The 19,768-nt window shown below is 43.9% G+C and overlaps 2 protein-coding genes across 3 annotated transcripts; both read left to right on the top strand.

The window, feature by feature from the left end:
- The first annotated feature begins 170 nt into the window (after positions 1–170).
- LOC145888850 (uncharacterized) lies at positions 171–14,742 on the top strand. The gene is made up of 31 exons (XM_082979721.1): positions 171–227; positions 471–720; positions 853–977; positions 1,222–1,351; positions 1,625–1,725; positions 1,986–2,182; positions 2,238–2,526; positions 2,663–2,821; positions 3,047–3,191; positions 3,391–3,591; positions 3,760–3,981; positions 4,065–6,147; positions 6,301–6,453; positions 6,609–6,758; positions 6,836–6,987; positions 7,248–7,540; positions 7,683–7,917; positions 8,574–8,675; positions 9,036–9,276; positions 9,436–9,661; positions 9,748–9,912; positions 10,210–10,420; positions 10,501–10,653; positions 10,704–11,958; positions 12,027–12,248; positions 12,567–12,815; positions 13,390–13,552; positions 13,665–13,761; positions 13,960–14,125; positions 14,185–14,273; positions 14,354–14,742. Exons 1-31 carry the CDS (start codon positions 171–173, stop codon positions 14,740–14,742), a joined length of 8,670 nt encoding a protein of 2,889 aa, XP_082835847.1.
- A 1,089-nt stretch (positions 14,743–15,831) lies between these two features.
- Positions 15,832–18,616, top strand: LOC145896084 (mitochondrial tRNA-specific 2-thiouridylase 1-like). Of its 2 annotated transcripts, XM_082984925.1 has the most exons (9): positions 15,832–15,995; positions 16,125–16,252; positions 16,512–16,743; positions 16,804–16,862; positions 17,019–17,183; positions 17,411–17,581; positions 17,645–17,780; positions 17,993–18,075; positions 18,225–18,616. In XM_082984925.1, exons 1-9 carry the CDS (start codon positions 15,917–15,919, stop codon positions 18,471–18,473), a joined length of 1,302 nt encoding a protein of 433 aa, XP_082841051.1. In that variant the 5' UTR covers positions 15,832–15,916; the 3' UTR covers positions 18,474–18,616. The 2 variants fall into 2 exon arrangements, with proteins under 2 accessions (XP_082841051.1, XP_082841041.1); XM_082984915.1 differs by having other exon boundaries at positions 16,512–16,862.
- Positions 18,617–19,768: the final 1,152 nt, after the last annotated feature.

Below are 19,768 nucleotides of genomic sequence, written 5' to 3'. Positions count from 1 at the left end.
AGTTGGGACTTTGTTGTGGGATTTGTTGTTCAAAATTCACTTGTTAGTTCTACATGTCAAAATCTTGCCTTTCCTGCAATCACAAAACATTAAAGATATAATCGAGCTGAAAATAAATAGCGTATCGAACGCACAAATGTTGCAGCCAAATCAATTAGGCGTAAATGTAGATGACACGTGTGGACTTCAGCAAAGCCTTGATAGTTGAACGGTTTTGGATTGAAACAGTAAGATGACAGACAATAGGTTGTAGGGTTATACTTTAAATTGCTGAACAACGGGGTGAAATTTATTTAAACGCCAGGGCAACTACAACAAATATCATGAATTTGGTTAAGGTACCTGTCACGAAAATGTTGCTTAGTTAGAACCATTTAAGAAAAGGTTGTATAGCTTTCCATTCGTCTCAACGTTAGGAACTAGTGATGTATTTGGTACAGGTATTTCGAAACGAAATGGTTTTGTTGCAGATGTCTTACCACAGAGACAATGCCCATATTTATGTTCCATGTCATCTGTTTCTGTTATCTGCCCTAGTGGCAGTGTTTCTAGCAACGCCAACCGATTCTGTGACAGTCATTCCGCTAAATGCTCCTGTCTATCGGTATGCTGCCCATGCGTTTCCGCACCAGGTCAACTACGTGTACACGCTCTGCAACCCTGAACAATCCATTTTGTTTATCCCGTTACCCCTACTACAAAATCTTAATGCGTCGGACGGTAAGTGTATCTAGTACCTCATGAATGCAAACATTCGTTTATAATAAAACATGTAAAGGAACCATAAGATGGCCGGGTCTGATGGTTAACAGTTCATGTGCAAACCCTAAATTCGGAATTTTCGTGTTTCAGATCTTGTTTCAATAAAATTTACGATCGATGGACAAGGTTGCAAACTGAAACTCGTGTCCTATGTGGGAATTCCTGGAATAGAAATTAGGTCGTACTATAATCATTCCTGCGGCAGCGACCTAAAGGTATCTTATTTCAAGCACATCAGCGTTGATAGCATACAGTTAGCATTGTCATGTTTAACTTAAGCCATCATCTGTTTAAATAGTATGGATCAGTCTCTTCATTCTCAGAATTATGAGCAAATCCCTAAATAGTGTTCACAATTAGCTTTGCTTTAAATATATTTTTTTTGCCATTGTTAACGGTGATAGTTTGATTTACTTTCTGCACAAATGCAGCAGTCAAAACTGTGTGATTACTCTCTAGTGGGACGGATCGAATATTGAATACCGTTTCCCTGGTACTTTCGGATACGTAAAAGGTGGCAATTTCTCTTATATTATGAACTACAAGTGCGTCTTTATGCCCCAAAGTCCTGAATTTCGGGGATTACTAAGTAAGTGAAACAGTGCCTAACATTTTGCAACACCTTTTTTTGAAACCAAACCGGTGTTTAAATCAAAACCGTTGCTTGCAAACAAAAAACTGTATATGTAGTACCGAACGCCTGTGTTTTAAGAGAAAAACATTTTTTCTGTGTTCAGAATCTCGTTCCCAGCATCTCTACCCTTCGACAATACCTGTTTGTAAGTATAATTGGGGCTATTGTGTTTTTTAGCCCACACCGTTTTACAAGGCTCTATAGTTCTTAAGTGGATTTGCTTTACAGACAACTGCTCTTCTTTGACAAACGTCTTCGTTATTCCACCAGTCGGTCGTTTGAAGACACAAATCTTTTTTTCCTCTCCAATAAATGTTACGAGCAATAAGGTAAACCCATTTATTGTAAGCAATTCGCCGAATGTCACTGTAAACTCAATTGCCTTTTCAGTCAGCAAATGAACAATAGCTTTGAATTTCTACAGACATCAAATCCAGATTTAAGTAAATCGTTACATCGAACTACATAGCCTGCCGAATAAATATTTTAAACACTTTTAGACAACGTGGTTTGGGTTTTTTAAGCTTCTGTTCTTTATGGAGTTACAATACATTTTCGATAATGGCGTGTTCTTGTGCAAATATATCAGGCTCACGTTGGAACGATGACGAACCAAACCATCAGCAATATCGAAATGAATTTCCCCACTTGGACTTACATGGTACCTTCAAGCATGAAGTTAAATCCTGTCCGCTCCGACGTAAAAAACCCGACTGCCAAGGGTGTCGTCATAACCACTGGTGCCACATTTCAAGCCGTTGCTCTTGTTACCTCGATTTCCACAGGGTAATTTTTATTTTTGTTAAGTGATGTCACTTAATACAATTTTGTCGTACGTCAGGAAAATGGCTTCGTTCGCTGTCCTTCCTCTTTGTGCTTGGGGTTCTGATTACGTTATAGCCTCTTACTCCTCCCGATTAACCTTCATCATATTGACGAGCTTCTACCAAAACACAACGATGCAAATTACAATGACTGACGGACAAATCATCAACGTTACTTTATCCAGCGCAAACAGCGTCCATTTGGTCGCGGGCCAGGGCCTTTGCTCGGCCATGTACGACTTAACAGGAATTCGAGTGACCTCAAATCACCCAATAAGTGTGATCAGTGCAATGCTCGACGCTAAGGTGAGTAAATTTAACCTCAAGCTGAAATTGTATACTGTGTAATTTTTTCCAACCGCGATTGCATCAAAATACTATAGTACGTTACATGCTGGTGTTTGCGATGTGACTTTTACATTTGTATACCATTTTGTGTTAGGTTCCTCACAACACTTTCGAGGACATAACGACGGACTACATGGCCGAACAGTTGCTCCCTGTTTCACTATGGGACAAAGAATATGTCATTAATTTAGATTCTCGAGGAAATGGCATAGTCATACGTATCTTGGCCTACAAACTAGCAACAACCGTTGTGGTAAGTGCATTTACTACCGTTTTTTATTTGTATTTTTTGAGTTGACGATAAATTTGCCGCGGGAATTCGTTTTTAATCGCTGTTGATGTAGCCTAATAAAGAAGGTAGTTTTACCAGCAAACAGCTACTAACGATAAAACAAAAACCTTCGTGGTTAAAAGTGTGTTTGCCGCATCTCTGGATTGGATTAATTTAAGATAAAGTGAGCACAAAACTTGTTCCCAGATTCGGACTGGTTTTGCGACCAACTTTACCACCGTAAGTCCCTTTTCACACAAGGACGTGATGATGGATTCCGACAGCCTTGTTCATTTAATAAGTGACGAGATTTTTTTCCCAGTGGTTCTCGGCAAAAGTGGAATAAGTAACGGTAAGCCAATAACAAAAAGCGATTAAAAAATCGTTTTACAGGGAGTGCAAACACAAGCGTAGAAAAACAACTTCAATATACTCTTTGGTTCAGTTGTAAACTGCTATGCACTGATACGGTCACACTCCATTGCACGAACTCCTGTTTGTATTGTTGCTTATTTAACCACTTAGCTTGCTTGTAACAAACTGAATTTTAGCGTACAGAGGTGCTCCCTATCACTTTTACCCACACCCACGCGCAAGGCAAGCTGTACGACCTCGAGTGGCAAGCACTCCAACGCGATATCCTTACATGACCATCATTCCTGGCGTGCGATCGTACACCGAATACTACAGCTTTGCGGCATTCAAACCTCTCTGGAAGTACGCGGCCACATTTGCTACGGACAAACCAAATGGTGAGAACACTGGTCACTGCTTCCGGGAACAGTGCGAGAAACGGAACGCTGCGAAACTTTGTGCACTTTCGTAAATATTTTAGTTTTGTGCGAATGTAGAAGATTCCATTTCACAGCGAAATTAAATTTCCTTGTAACTTTTGAAACAATTGGTTGCACTCTTTCCAGATTTTCAAATCTACGGTTTGGGAACCAGCATCACAAACTGGTTACCAATCTCTAGCAGCACCACCAAACGTGGTTCGGATACTGTTTATTTTACCGTTAACCAACCGAACGTGTATTACATGAAAAACGGGAGCACTTTTGGAAGTCAGGTGGTTGCGTTGGGCGGTGTTGCTACAGCTGCTCACCCCGGTGCTATGAAATACATTCATTTGAACTTAACAGGTGCGCTGTTGTTTCTGTTCCAACACAGTAACATGTATGTATGTATATAGTACATTAAATTTATTTCCGCATATTACTGATAGGTTATGGAAAACCGAATCAGAACGACGTGGGAACTTTGGCAGCGACAACAAGAGCACCTGCAACAACCCAGGCGACCACAAATAATGCCGCGACACCAGCGGCTACAACACCCGAAGCCACGACTCTTGCGCCCACAACGGCAGGGCCCACGTCTGGAGCTCCCGCAACGACTGGGTCCGCTACTAAAGCGCCCACAATGGCTGGGCCCACCAGTAAAGCGTCCTCAACTGCTGGGACCACAACCGGACAGCCCATAATGACAGGGACCACGACGGCTGGGGCGACGACTGCTGGTGCGCCCACTACAGCGGGGGCCACGACTGCTGCAACCACTACCGCAGAGGCCACGACTGGAGCGACCACTGGTGCAACTGGAGCGACCACTATCGCAGGGGCCACGACTGGTGCGACCACTGGTGCAACGACTACAGCAGGGATCACGAATGGAGCGACCACTATCGCAGGGGCCACGACTGGTGCGACCACTGGTGCAACAACTACAGCAGGGACCACGAATGGAGCGACCACTATCGCAGGGGCCACGACTGCTGCAACCACTACCGCAGAGGCCACGACTGGAGCGACCACTGGTGCAACGACTACAGCAGGGCCCACGACTGGAGCGACCACTACCGCAGAGGCCACGACTGGAGCGACCACTGGTGCAACGACTACAGCAGGGGCCACGACTGGAGCGACCACTACCGCAGAGGCCACGACTGGAGCGACCACTGGTGCAACGACTACAGCAGGGCCCACGACTGTTGCAACCACTACAGCAGGGGCCACGACTGAAGCGACCACTGGTGCAACGACTACAGCAGGGGCCACGACTGTTGCAACCACTACCGCAGGGGCCACGACTGGAGCGACCACTGGTGCAACCACTACCGCAGGGGCCACGACTGGAGCGACCACTGGTGCAACGACTACAGCAGGGGCCACGACTGGAGCGACCACTGGTGCAACGACTACAGCAGGGGCCACGACTGTTGCAACCACTACCGCAGGGGCCACGACTGGAGCGACCACTGGTGCAACGACTACAGCAGGGGCCACGACTGGAGCGACCACTGGTGCAACGACTACAGCAGGGGCCACGACTGTTGCAACCACTACCGCAGGGGCCACGACTGGAGCGACCACTGGTGCAACGACTACAGCAGGGCACACGACTGGGGCGACCACTACAGCAGGGGCCACGACTGGAGCGACCATTGGTGCAACGACTACAGCAGGGGCCACGACTGGAGCGACCATTGGTGCAACGACTACAGCAGGGCCCACGACTGGAGCGACCACTACCGCAGGGACTACGACTGTAGCGACCACTGGTGCAACGACTACAGCAGGGGCCACGACTGGAGCGACCACTATCGCAGGGACCACGACTGTAGCGACCACTGGTGCAACGACTACAGCAGGGGCCACGACTGGAGCGACTACTGGTGCAACGGCTACAGCAGGGGCCACGACTGTTGCAACAACTATGGCAGGGGCCACGACTGGAGCGACCACTATGGCAGGGACCACGACTGGAGCGACCACTATCGCAGGGGCCACGACTGGTGCGACCACTGGTGCAACGACTACAGCAGGGGCCACGACTGGAGCGACCACTATCGCAGGGGCCACGACTGTAGCGACCACTGGTGCAACGGCTACAGCAGGGGCCACGACTGTTGCAACAACTATGGCAGGGGCCACGACTGGAGCGACCACTATGGCAGGGACCACGACTGGAGCGACCACTATCGCAGGGGCCACGACTGGTGCGACCACTGGTGCAACGACTACAGCAGGGGCCACGACTGTTGCAACCACTATGGCAGGGGCCACAACTGGAGCGACCACTGGTGCAACGACTACAGCAGGGCCCACGACTGGGGCGACTACTGGTGCAACGACTACAGGAGGGGCCACGAATGGAGCGACCACTGGTGCAACGACTACAGCAGGGGCCATGACTGGTGCGACCACTACAGCAGGGGCCACGACTGGTGCGACCGCTACTGCTGCGGTCACGACACCGCTACCATGTTCTCAGTGTCAGAACGGTGGAACATGCACCGGAAACAACAGGTAACGTTGCTTAACATTGACATTTGATGGAAGTGATTTATAAACTTTTTAGTAGCATGCAATGTGAGTAAAATAAACATTTTCTAAATTTTCGGTATGCTGTGGTGTTCGTCATAAAAGAACTTAACCAAATAGCAACATTCATCTTTACAGCAACTTCACATGTCAGTGCGCGAACGGTTTTGCTGGCGAAAAGTGTGAAGTTCCAGTGCCGGTGGAAACGGGCAATTATGCATTAGAATCTTCTGACAACTTAGAGCTACTGTATACTGGAAACAACCAAGCTGTGAAGACATTCAGAAAGAGGTATTGCTAGATTATTTCGCATATTTTTGTATCCCTCATTCACGTCGACGTCATCGATATTGTAGCAAAGTTTGCACTTTGTAATAGGAAGTACAACTCTGTTTGTTATTTTTTCGGTTTAGATACGTGCACTACGTCACCGATTCTTCTTTTAGATCCACATCGTCTATAGCCATGCAACTTATCAATCTCGGCCAGCATTTTGCAGTGCGTTCGACACGAGGGTGTCCCAATGGCAACCAGTGCGATCTCTGGCTTAACGTTCTGGCGGATTCTTCTGTTTTCTTTGTGGACAGCAAATATGGGTAAATAAATTGTTCTCACTGCGCATAGCGAATATGGGGAAAATAAACAATTTTCTATGTTGTTGCAATGTATTCAGTTATCATCCTTGGCATGTTCTGGTGGAAAACGCTGCTTCCCAATCATATGTACTCCGCAGCGCAATTACTGGAGGTCTATTTTCCTACAGCAACGGGTTCACGTTGAACGATAATGGCCCAGCAGTTGTGTTGCTTTTTCGTCTGGCATCTAGTAAGTGGTTTTGATCGTAGCATCTTATTTTGCCCATATCAAGTGAAACCAATACACAAAGCCATTCAGCACCCGCATGTATTTTTTAGTCGCCTGGGGAACACCCGGTTTCAGGCGCACTGCATGTTAAATCCATCTAATACCATAAGACACAGACAGTAACATCTATACTTTTTTTACTGGAGTGGTTTATGCAGTTACGATTTTAGAATCTCGAAATTTATTAAACTTTATTCCCTAAGATGTACATGCGTATTCAGATCAGTCCAACTCAATTCCGTCGGAGTTGCAGGAAACGTTTCCCCGCTACGAAGTTCAAAGCCAAGCAACAGTTTTATCTTCTTCGTGGATCGGAGTTCCTATGTGTATTTCTACTACGATGATGACATCCCACCACCCGCACACATTATGCTTCTGGTTTCGAGCTCACAACTCCTCGTCGGTGATGTTGCCAACTGTGATGATAAGCGCTGGGGGCAGCTTGACGCTTCTGCGGGAGGCCGACAATAATGGGAGTAAGATTTTTGAGCTCTCCTTCCTCAACGGAACCAAGGTACAGAAATTGTCTCCGTTTATGTTTGCATATCCTCCGTCAAGGCAAAAATTGCGCGATAACAAAAGGTTTACTAACAAGCAACAAATGAGCAATTTTTTATTTTATTGTGCATTTATGTCTATGGCAATCTTTCCTGCAGATCGCTTCATCTGTGGCACTGTCAAAGGATGCAATTGCCCGGCGCTATTGGCACCACTTCTGCATACACGGCGAAGGAAGTTCCAGCATAAGTTATCATGTGGATGGATTCCGCCTTAATTTCACTTTGAAAGTAGCCACGACGGTTTATGCGGCAGCCACGAACTTGATGGCTGCAAATACATCGTTTCGCATCGCTTACTGCTCTGTGGACACCAACCAGTCGTGCTTTTCAGGTGAGTAAATGAAAATTTAGAACATTTTGCTCACGGTCTGTTAACACAATTCTTGGTTGAGGTGTCTGCCTATCTTATACAAGGGGTTCTCCACTGGGGTTCCACAGTGACCTCTCATGTAATCCAAAAGGTGTTTCCCAAAATAACACTGTCGTGACCGATTTGGCCGATCAGCCAGAACCGATATTAGGTGACAATATATTGTACCATTTTCTCCTTAAATGGTCGAAAGAGTTATTTTTTATGTATAAGCTGCAGACAGATGGCCACTGTTTCGACCTAAAAAAAGGTCTCATCAGTGCAGCTGGTGTGACTATCAGACGACTTTGCTGACCAAACGGCCAAGCAAAGACTTCCACTTTGTGGTGACTATACAGTCACCGTCATCCGTTGGGCACCAAACTAGGTGCAACCTTGCGGAGCAAACAAGGTGGAAACACTACGGCCAAGCAAGCTCAACCAATAGTGCCGTCAGGCCCCGTGTCACAATAATCATATGATAAGCAATGTGGAGCCAATAATATGAAAGTTATTTTTTAGTTTTTATCTATTTTTACTATGCTGATTTTGCTTGCTTTCGTCTTGAGGACACGTGTTGGAAAAACGAATAATACGCATATAATGTTATTCTTCTCAACCCCAACCCCAACTTGCAGGGTACATCGGTGGTATCACAGTATGGCAAAAGTTGATGCTGGTGTCTGACATCTATTCCATCTACTCTGCGCTGTTTGGATGCGGAACGCAACACATGGGAAGTAGGAACGTAATGCTTACTACGACCGGAAGCAACATCCTGCGCAAAGAAGTGGGATTAAGCCATTGTTCTTGTAGTGAGTTGAGCAGCAGTTGGATTCCGATAGCTTTTAGTAGTATATGCTTCTGAATAAATTACCATAGTTTTGTGTTGGTGTTAGAAACATGTATACAGTCCAACCATTATAATTCCAAGTTCCGCAGTGTTCACAGAGCTGCAACACCAACACCAACACCAACACCAATAGCAATTTAGAGAGCTGTAACAATATTAGTGGCAAAATAGGCGGCAACGAAGCATCCGTTGTTTTAATAAATGTTTTAATACACTTGTACACCTCGCCCACCTTTCCTTTTCTCAGAATTTTGCGAAATCGGGTGGACGTTGGCTGGCCAAGATTGTTTTCAGTCCAGCTTGCAGCAAACATTTTCCTTTGCTGACTATTTTGCCGGGGGCGTGTGCAACGCCTCAACGCCAGCGGTTCTCAGCAAGACTTCACAAAAGTTCGTCGTGGCTAGCCTCGTCGATTCTCAGGAGCTCGCTGAACCACATCCCTACGTGGGCTTGCAGAGAAAGAAACATGAAAATGTCTACCGTTGGTAGTAAGTGTACTCCCATTTTAGGAGTGATGCAACTTGATACTTTGACATTACAACACCAATTGTACGGGGCTATTGTTCGAATATTGCGTGACGGGAGTTGCCAGGAAAAAGGGAAACGATATTTGTACTTACATGGTAACGATACGTTTTTATATCCAGCAACAACGAAACGATCCCCGCCGTCCAAGCATCCGGATTCGACATCTGCGGACATTACGATGACACTCAACAGCAAACCTCCTTACCCACGCACTGGCCTAGCCCCAAACCAGGAGCAATACCGAGACCGAGAGCGTTTACAATACTTGATGGTGTTTGCACGAATAATAGGCCTGTCATCTGTGAAAAAGAATCCGTGTATTTTACTTCTAATACCCCTGTTGAGGTAACGAAAAGTTAAAATCACTATCCAATAAAATTTTTCAGAAGTAAAATGTACCACAACCTAAGTAACCAAGGATATTGGTTTAGGTCATCTTCGTTCTTGCAAGGTTTTCAAACACTACGTTATGGCCAAAGCTGCAGGAAGCTCTGACAATAATGGTCACACTTACGCGGGCCCAAAATATCACATTCACTTTTGTAATCAGTCCGGGTTCACCTCAGTCTTTTACCAACAAGACAGCAACACTTGCGGTATGTGTTTCAAAAATTACTTGTTGTTGCGATTGTAGCCCTGTATAATGAACAAAATCGTATATTGTTGATAGCGGGGTTTTTATTTTATTTTTGAAAACGCATTTGGTAGTGCTAGGATTGGAGTATTGAGTAAGTGTTTTAACGTTAATGCCATGGCGAAGTTTGAAGCGGTCAACAAGCCTAAATTACACCTTACTTAACGAATCTTGTATGTGATAATTATTCATAAACAAGCCAAACACTATACCAGTTTTTATTCAGGTATACATTTTTCAACTCTCTTTTTTCTGGCAGCATATCAAAACCCTTGCGTTTGAAAGCTTACCTACATTCTCTTTGTCACAAACCCACTACAAAGCTTCACTGAGCAAATCCCTACAACTGATAAAGGGCACTCCGTTTCGCACGTTCCTTGTGTTAACCACTTCTTTTATGCCCGACGTATCAGCAGAAATGGCAGGTCTTCGCACTGCTTTACAGGGAACAGGTTCTTCATTTGCATTAGGTACGTACTCTAATGAACACAAACAACAAAATTGTGGTTTAATTTTGTTCATGTCTGTCCGCTTGTTTTTGGATCGATAGGATTTTTGGCAAGTAATCAAACATATTTGCAAAGTTTGGCAACCCATGCAAATTTTGTTCTGTACACGGATCTTCAAAACCTTGCCACAACCCTTGCTCGCCCATTCCAACGATTTCTCTGCGGTAAGACAACACACACCTCAGTTGCAGCATGTGATTGAGTGAAATACGACGTTTATATGAAAACCTTTATTTTTAAGGAGTAACTGAACCAGCCGCCGGCCCAACCACTGTCGCTGCAACCACTGCCGGCCCAACCACTGCCGGCCCAACCACAGCCGCTGCAACCACAGCCGCTGCAACCACAGCCGCTGCAACCACAGCCGCTGCAACCACAGCCGCTGCAACCACAGCCGCTGCAACCACAGCCGCTGCAACCACAGCCGCTGCAACCACAGCCGCTGCAACCACAGCCGCTGCAACCACAGCCGCTGCAACCACAGCCGCTGCAACCACGGCCGGTCCCACCACAGCCGCTGCAACTACGGCCGGTCCCACCACTGCCGGCCCAACCACTGCCGGCCCAACCACTGCCGGCCCAACCACTGCCGGCCCAACCACTGCCGGCCCAACCACTGCCGGCCCAACCACTGCCGGCCCAACCACTGCCGGCCCAACCACTGCCGGCCCAACCACTGCCGGCCCAACCACTGCCGGCCCAACCACTGCCGGCCCAACCACTGCCGGCCCAACCACTGCCGGCCCAACCACTGCCGGCCCAACCACTGCCGGCCCAACCACTGCCGGCCCAACCACTGCCGGCCCAACCACTGCCGGCCCAACCACGGCCGGTCCCCCCACGGCCGGCCCAACCACTGCCGGCCCAACCACTGCCGGCCCAACCACTGCCGGCCCAACCACTGCCGGCCCAACCACTGCCGCTGCAACCACTGCCGCTGCAACCACAGCCGCTGCAACCACTGCCGGTCCCACCACAGCCGCTGCAACCACTGCCGGTCCCACCACTGACGGTCCCACCACTGCCGGTCCCACCACTGCCGGTCCCACCACTGCCGGTCCCACCACTGCCGGTCCCACCACTGCCGGCCCCACCACTGCCGGCCCCACCACTGCCGGCCCCACCACTGCCGGCCCCACCACTGCCGGCCCCACCACTGCCGGCCCCACCACTGCCGGCCCCACCACTGCCGGCCCCACCACAGCCGCTGCAACCACCACAGCCGCTGCAACCACGGGCGGTCCCACCACAGCTGCTGCAACCACGGCCGGCCCCACCACAGCCGCTGCAACCACTGCCGGCCCCACCACAGCCGCTGCAACCACTATCAACTGTAATCTTTCTGGAATGACGGTGGACCTGGCCTTGAGCGTTTTGGAGTCCAGTTTTTCCCAAACCAGCAACAATACAAAGGTTGTGTTTTTTTACGGATTTCAAAACATCTCGAATTGCAGTAGTATGACAACTACACTGAACCCCGCCGGAATTCCAGTATTTCGGTAAATTACAATCCTGCTTGTTTTTTTTGCAAATGTTTTCATAAAAAGACACGTCGTTTTTCTTGCAGGTTGTTTGTGGCTGTACCATTCCTGAATTGTGGGATAATGGTCAACCAAATGGGTAACGTAACAATCGTAAAAGGTGAGATCTATGCCGACATCTTCAACCATTCCTTCCTCTTGTCTTACGCCATTCCCTTATTCAATGTATCCTGTACTTACGGAGGAAATTTTTCGTCCAGCTTGGAACAGAGTATCTTATCTAACGGCTTTAAACCCATTGTTAACCAGTAAGTTGTTTTTTTTTGGAAAGTAAGTTGTTTGTTTTGAAAGAAAAGGCCTTATAATTTTGTACGCATCATATTTAGCTTAATCTTTCAATATAACGTTGTATTTGAATAGTTGTATTATCGAGCAAAAATTTCGACATAACGACTGTTTCGTTGACATAATTTTGTTTGGTTTGAACTCCCCAAAATCCATGATATGCAATTAAATATCATCCACATAGTTTAGTGTGTTTCAAATACGCACAAACCAGGCGCTCTGAAAGCAATAAACACGTAGAACCATGCTCTTGGATAAAATATTTTTCCCTCGCCATACAGAAATGATACGAAAGATCTGAGTGCAGTTGTCACCTTCAACATCGAACTGAAATTGTACGATGATGATAAACTTACCACACCTCTTGCAAATATGCCCACTGTCCGTGTGTCTCAACAAATGTTTGTTTTGGTCAACGCTACCAATCCTATACCAAGTGAAATGATGCTGCATGTCGATAAATGTGTAGCGTCCAGTGATGCAGTTTACACAGCAAATAACCCCACTGATGTTGTGCTCATCGAGAAAAAGTAAGTTTCCACGTAGGTCTGTTGTATACATGCCCAATGCCTAATCTGCTGAAGTTTTTAAGGTCTGTCCTATATTTATTTCAGACCGGGTGTGACATTACCGCTTATATACACGGTATACTCGCTTCGCAACAATTTCGTTTCGCAACTAAACAAAGCTTCTGTACGCAATAGATCAACGTCCCAATCATGTTTATTTGTAATGATCATTACCCTGAGGAAGCCTTGTTGGATAACAGGCGAAACGTCGGAATAAAGTTACCTTTTTTTTATGCCAGAAGAACAGATTATTAAATTATTTTAATTTATTGAAACAAACAATTTGCGTAAATATGAGTTCGCCCACCGTCGCAGTTCTCCACTCGGGACAGAAATGTTTTTTTTTTTTCAATCACTGTGAAATTAAACACTTTTTAACAGCACAAAAAATAAACCTAAGTAAATAGTTAGGCAAATTTGCTCAAAAAATAACACCGTTGCAATGCAAAATAACACTTCATCCCAGAAATCGTTCTATTTTTGACCTGCTATTGTAACGAAAAACGTACTATTTTATCTTTTTTCTTCACATCAGCTGCTTGGCACAAAACGGTATTCCTGCAACGATCCATAACACCAGCAGTGGAAGTTTCCTGTTCAGTTTCACAGTTTTCAGATGGCTTACACCTGGAGACGATTACATCTTCATCCATTGCGTTGCAAGCTTGTGTCTCAAGAGCAGTCCGACATGCACCAAGGTACGAAAAAGGAATAAACACTGAGTGCAGGCTGATTGGAACGTGGTAGTGTTTGTGACGAAGTATAACAAATTGTATTGCACATTGCTATAAGCAACCATTTTTTTTTCAGAGCTGCCCTTCCAACCGTAAACGACGCGAAGCCCCACTCACCACCACAGCCACCGTTGCAACAGTGAAAGTCCATCTTGTGGAGGACCAGAATATCAGTATGTAATATCCGTTTTCAAAAAACAGGAATTCGCTTTTCTATACTTGCAATACATCGTTATGAAACTACGAGGATAATGTATACTTGCATGTTTGCAGTCGTTGTGTTCCTGTGTTACAAGTAAATATTAAGTAGAGTTTTTGTAAAACACAAACGAAATTTTCGAATTTATATAAACTCGCGTTGTTTTACGCAGCTGAGGACGTTACAACAAGGGGAAACATCACTCGTGAACAGTCAGCGTTCTGCAAATATCCTTACCAGCTTGCAGGGCTCATATTTTTCACCTTCATCTTTCTTTTAACATTCGTGGTTGTAACCATTTACATGTCTCGTCACGTTGGGTTCCGCGATATAGCCAAGTACAACGAACCTTTTGTTAGCGTTTACCAACACTTCTACAGACCATTTATTTTCACAGGCACACATCAAGCCAGTATTGTCGAGGTGCAAGTGTTTCTGAATTTAACCAAACACCACAAGATAGAACTACTTTGTACGCAGACACAGGTCACCTCAAAATCCGCAATTGTTTTTTAACTTTTTTTTTCTAGTTCTCCTTGTTATCATTTAAATGTACTTTATTTTAGAAAACAACAACAACAATCGTGCTGCGATGCCACAAGCTGCTGTACTAAAATCCGCCGTTTCTGCCTTGACTGTGGGCGCCTCGGTTGCTGTGCCGCCCGAAAATCACAGAACATCTTTGATGCAGGAGATAGATCGGCTACATTCAACTCGCTTTGGCCAGAAAGAAGTTTCCGATAACTGGCCAAAAGCTCGAGCCATACTTGGGAAAAAGCGCCCGTTTTCTACATTTCTTGGAAGTAGCAGCGACACGCCCCAAAGAGGCGAAGTTGTTCAATCCACCAAGGGGCAAGTTTTGCCAGAATGCAAGAGCAGTGAAAACGCAGATCGAGGAAACGCGAGTTCAAAAATAAATTTTGAGGGTATCAGTGTTGACCAAACCGCCATGTGAATGTCAAAATATTTTGTATAGTAATTGTGATATGGGTTTCGAGCTGCTATGTTTTCTTCTGTTCTTTTTTTTGTAAATCTGTTATCGTTCAGCTGATGTGTTGACAGTGGTTATTTGGCATAAGTTCCCTTGTGAATAAGTTTTTTTTTTAGTGGCACTGTGGCCGCTGGATTATTTTCAAATTTATTTACTCTTGAATTTTCTATTTTTTATTTCATTGCATTAAAATCTTCATTTCAAAACTAGCAGTTGGAACATTTCTACGCTTGAGGTGACACACCACAAACGGTACAGGTCCTGTTTGGTCTAACGACCAACCGTATTTACGCATACAGGTGATTTGCCACCATACACACACCCAACGTCTGCTGCCAAGATCTATTTCTCCAAAAAAAGCAAGGGTAAACCCTGGTTGGCGCCTTATTTCAGTAGGCTACGTTTTGGGAACTGAATCTGCTACAAATAGTTAAATTTTTAGGGTTTTATGTCCACGATGAACGCTTGATGGTGGTGGTACCACCGAGTTCACTGGAATGTTATCAAAAGCACAGATAAATGTTTATTAAAACGGAATATCCAAGACATTAAACATTTTACAGACCAGACAAACGCATTCGCTCACTGCAAAAAGACCTTATTCACGTGATTCTTTCCCGCCGTCATTTTGTGACGTAACACACCGCCATGTCCATGACACCACATATGTGAGCTTGAAACATGAGTGGGCGTTAGTTGTCAGTGGCCTTGATGTAATCATTTGTCCAAATAATGATGTGAAATAATTTCAAATTATAATGACATGTGGTTGCTTTGCTCACTTCTTACAGTTAACGTTCACGTAGATTTCTATGTTCCCCCTAAGAATATTAACATATAATGGTGTTTTTGTATTTTATGGATCACAGACTGATGCTTTTTTGTAGATCGCAAACGCTAACCTGGCTGTGTTATGGGTGTTTTAGCATTCTATGATGTGTTTTTTTGGCAACTTTGTCCAACTTTCAGTACTTGTCTCCATCCACATGGTGGCCAAATGCAGTCGGGAAATCCCCGCTGTCGTAAACTTCTCATTCACAACAGAACGGGAAAAATAAAAACAGGACGGGATTGGAAACTTGGATTGTCTCTTTGGTTTGAAAGTTGTGGTGAGGCGCTTAACAAATAGTGAAGGCAAATGACATTAGGCCGAATTGTTTGTGCTATTTCGGGTGGGGTAGATAGTGCTGTGGCCGCGTTGCTGCTAAAACGAAAAGGTATGGGATATTTGCACTTTTCCTTCTACCAATTAAACTATTGTTTTTGTGAAAAGTTAACTTCGGGATTCTTGTGATGCAAGACATGTATGACCTTGTTTAAGACTGGATGGTCTTTATGTGTTTCAGGATTTAATGTTGTTGGTGTATTTATGAACAATTGGGACCTAACAGATGAATTTGGCACCTGTTCAGTTGATGAGGATCGACATTATGCACAAAAAGTTTGCTCAGCTCTTAAAATTCCTTTTCATGAGGTAAATTTCTTCTCTACCAACCGAGCTTCAGGAGCTCGGCAGTTTCATGGGGTATATTGTGGCCAAGTTGTACACTGGTGCGCAAGCGCATAACTTGCAAGGCAACCTTAGCATAAACATGAAACATTACTGCATTATATATATTGTATTTGTTATTTGTAATAAAGATTGTATTTTGTCAATACTGACTGTGTTTTTAGTTGACACTTTTGTTTAAAGTATTAGCATTCCTGAATTTAAATGCTGTATATACTTGTAGGTAAACTTGGTGAAGGAGTACTGGGTGAATGTATTTGAACCAATGGTTGAAAAGTTTTCGCGTGGTGTAACACCAAATCCAGATGTGCTGTGCAATCGCCATGTAAAATTTGATGCGTTTCACAAGAAATGTCAAAGCTTGACCGGTGATTCAAACATAGTAATTGCAACAGGACATTATGCTCACAACAGTCTCGGAGATAGCATTTTTAATAACGATGAATGCACTGAAGGTAATTTGTGTCTGAGTTTGTTAAATCATTTCATTAACATGGTTTGTTTTACTTTTGTAGCTCCCAAGTTGATTAAAGCAGTTGATGAGATGAAAGATCAGACTTTTTTCCTGCACCAAGTAAGTGTGACCTTAATTTAATGTGTTTAAATTAGCATTTTAATCTCGAAATTTTTTTTAAACATCGTTATTTGTTGTAAAATAATTTTTTTTCATTACTTTGTTTGTTTAGTAGCTAAAGTATATTATTTTATAAATTGTTGGGACTCCTTTCAGATAACATCTCATTCACTTGCAAAAACCTACTTTCCTCTTGGCATGGTTTACAAGAGTGAAGTTAAATGTATTGCTTCTGAGTCTGAAGTTTCATTTACTCTGGACAGAAAAGAGAGCATGGGGATTTGTTTTATTGGAAAAAGGTCATTTAAGGAATTCATATCAGTAAGTTGTTCACTTTTTTATTGTGTGTTTAAGGTGCAGTTTTGAATGTTGGACAATTTTTCTTAAATGAAAAAGGGCATTTAATGCACACTAACGTTTCGTGGAAAGGCAGGTTAATTATTTTTGGGTTTTGCATAAAAATAATACAAGAATAAAATATATACTGTTATAAAAACTTCTGCATTTAGATTTTTCTATTGATATGAAATGAGTTTTTGTTTTACTAGAACTACATTCCACCTAAACCAGGACATTTTCTGGATTTCTCTTCTGGCAAAGTGCTAGGAAAGCATGATGGAATATTCCTATACACAGATGGTCAGCGCAGCAAGATTGCAGGACAATCTGCATCGTATGTGGTGCTTCACAGAGATGTCACAACTAACAATGTCTTGCTGGTGCTGTTTACTGCAACAATTTTAGTGAATTGTAGCTTTTATTTCACTGGTTGCTTCCCTCAGGTACAGGGTGTCAATCATCCAGTGCTGTACAACAGAAGTATGATAACTTCAAAGTTACATTGGGTATCGCCAGGTAGTATGGCACAACAAACAACGTTCAATTGTCAGTTCCGTTTACATCATCGGACCCCCCTCGGTACAGTGTGTTTTTTTTCTGGTTTGGTTTAGTTTTAAACAAAAGCAACTTATTTCTTCATTCCCAAAGATTTAAGAAATAATATAAATAGGAAAGTTAATTTCTTCAACAGTGTTTTAATGAACTGTACATATATCGTTTCTTCAAAAGTAAAACATAATTTGTTTAGTCGCAACACTGCAATTTATAACTTCTGCATTTTCGTATTTCAGTAAACTGTGAAGTAAATGTTTTGGATGACGACAGATGTCTAATAATATTAGAACATCCGTTGCGTGCCTGCACACCTGGACAGGTATGGAGGAATTAATTTTTGCAAACTGTCAAAAATTTTGCACATACCCATGTGTATATTAATGTTAGTTGGAGAGAGAACTTCTCCTACATATTGATATGCTTTGCAAAAGCAAGTAAAATTACAAAAGTTTTTTTTTTTGTTTTCAGAATGCTGTGCTGTACAAGGATGAAGAATGTCTTGGAGGTGCGGAGATTCTAGAAATGGGCCCAAGTCTCCACGAATGCGTTAATCCAGAAAATATCGAATACCTCCACTTTCGTAATGCCGAGCTCTGGCGCCCACTTATGGACAAGTTTGGCAGCCGTGTTGGAGCGTTTCATGGCAAAGACACAATCGAACTGATACAAGATTACTATACAAAAGAAAAGAGGTTTCGACATTTGGGTATTAGATGACAGAAGTTCCTCTTGACACCTTATACTTAATAAAATTCGATTATTTTGTTAAACGTTGCCTATGCTAAGCATTGTGGAAAAGTGTAATTTCTAGGCCAATAAGTTATACGTACTTCATACGACAAAGTAAAAATAAAATATGTATACCGTGCGAGACACCAAGGGAGGCACTCGGCTTCCAAATTCGCCACATATTGCTACTCATCCACGCTGAAGAGAGCTTTAGAAAGATTGATGGACTTTTGTCCAATTAGGCAAACTATCGCGCGTTAGAAAGCTGTTCAAAGTCGCAAGCTTTGAGTGTGGCCGGCCCTGCGCCAATCGTAACACTAGTGTGGTCGATATGATAAGTGTTGTCTCCCTAATGAAGTGTTTACTTACCAAAGAAATGAGCCGGCGTGAATTCTTTTGTTTTAATCTGATGTTCATGGTACATGTAGTAGGAAAGCCTGGTTTGAGATGTTGTGAGAGACTAAGATTTCGAACTGGTTTGTAACTGAAAAGCGGCAAACAAACCTCTCCTCACATACCATGTGTGTGTGGTGTGTGGATTGCGGCCGCAGGATACACAATTCGTTTGTCCCGAGAAATGACGAGGCAGATAAGAAAGGGAGACTTTAGGGGCTTAAATTCGTTGTACAGCAAATCCATACGAAAAGAGTTGTACTGTTAGGTAAACCAAAACACAGTGGCAAGAATGAATTATTTTGCTTGGAGAAATTAGAATACAGAATCTCTAATTTCTTTGATCCGAACAAATCGTTTAGCTAATTTCTAACTCAAGGTTTATTGTCATTTCGGTCTCTGAGCCCTGAGACTGTCGCCACTTCAGGACAAATTCTTGCGGTAATGGTTATAGGTTAGGAGTTGTCAAACGTCTTTAGTTTTTGTTTTGATTCAAGCTGCTTCTACACATGAACATGTACTTGTTTACATTACTCAGCTCCAGTAAGCAACCATAACCAATGGAGTATTTTGAGTTCGCATAAAAATTTTACTACCTTTATTCTTCCGACCAAGTTTAATTTGTCTCATAAATATTTTATCGCCAACCGTTTCCTCGTAAAAGTTCAACAAACGTGTTTTTCGGCTTCACTATCCAAACCCGTCGTCATGGAGGAGCAACCCAAGCTGCTCTGGGCATTGTTGTGTCATAAAAAGTATTGTTACACAACAAAGGAGGGATGGGATTTAACTTACGAATAGCTTGTAAGGGAATCTATTCAGCATCCACATCGCCACCGTTCTTTCTAAACTGGAGTCAACCTTTTGAGCGCAGTGTTACGGCAAGCAAT

Source organism: Ascidia mentula, chromosome 1 (assembly GCF_947561715.1).
Source record: "Ascidia mentula chromosome 1, kaAscMent1.1, whole genome shotgun sequence".
Lineage (NCBI taxonomy): Eukaryota > Metazoa > Chordata > Ascidiacea > Phlebobranchia > Ascidiidae > Ascidia > Ascidia mentula.
The sequence above is the reverse complement of the archived record's forward strand: the minus strand, read 5'-3'. Positions and strand labels throughout refer to the sequence as shown.

Coding starts and splice junctions, on each gene's coding strand:
- LOC145888850 (XM_082979721.1), top strand. CDS start 171: ATGACACGTGTGGACTTCAGCAAAGCCTTGATAGTTGAACGGTTTTGG. Junction 978..1,221: donor CCTGCGGCAGCGACCTAAAG/GTATCTTATTTC, acceptor ATTACTCTCTAG/TGGGACGGATCGAATATTGA. Junction 10,421..10,500: donor AGGTTCTTCATTTGCATTAG/GTACGTACTCTA, acceptor TTGGATCGATAG/GATTTTTGGCAAGTAATCAA.
- LOC145896084 (XM_082984915.1), top strand. CDS start 15,917: ATGACATTAGGCCGAATTGTTTGTGCTATTTCGGGTGGGGTAGATAGT. Junction 17,184..17,410: donor CATTTAAGGAATTCATATCA/GTAAGTTGTTCA, acceptor TTGTTTTACTAG/AACTACATTCCACCTAAACC. Junction 17,781..17,992: donor ACATCATCGGACCCCCCTCG/GTACAGTGTGTT, acceptor TTCGTATTTCAG/TAAACTGTGAAGTAAATGTT.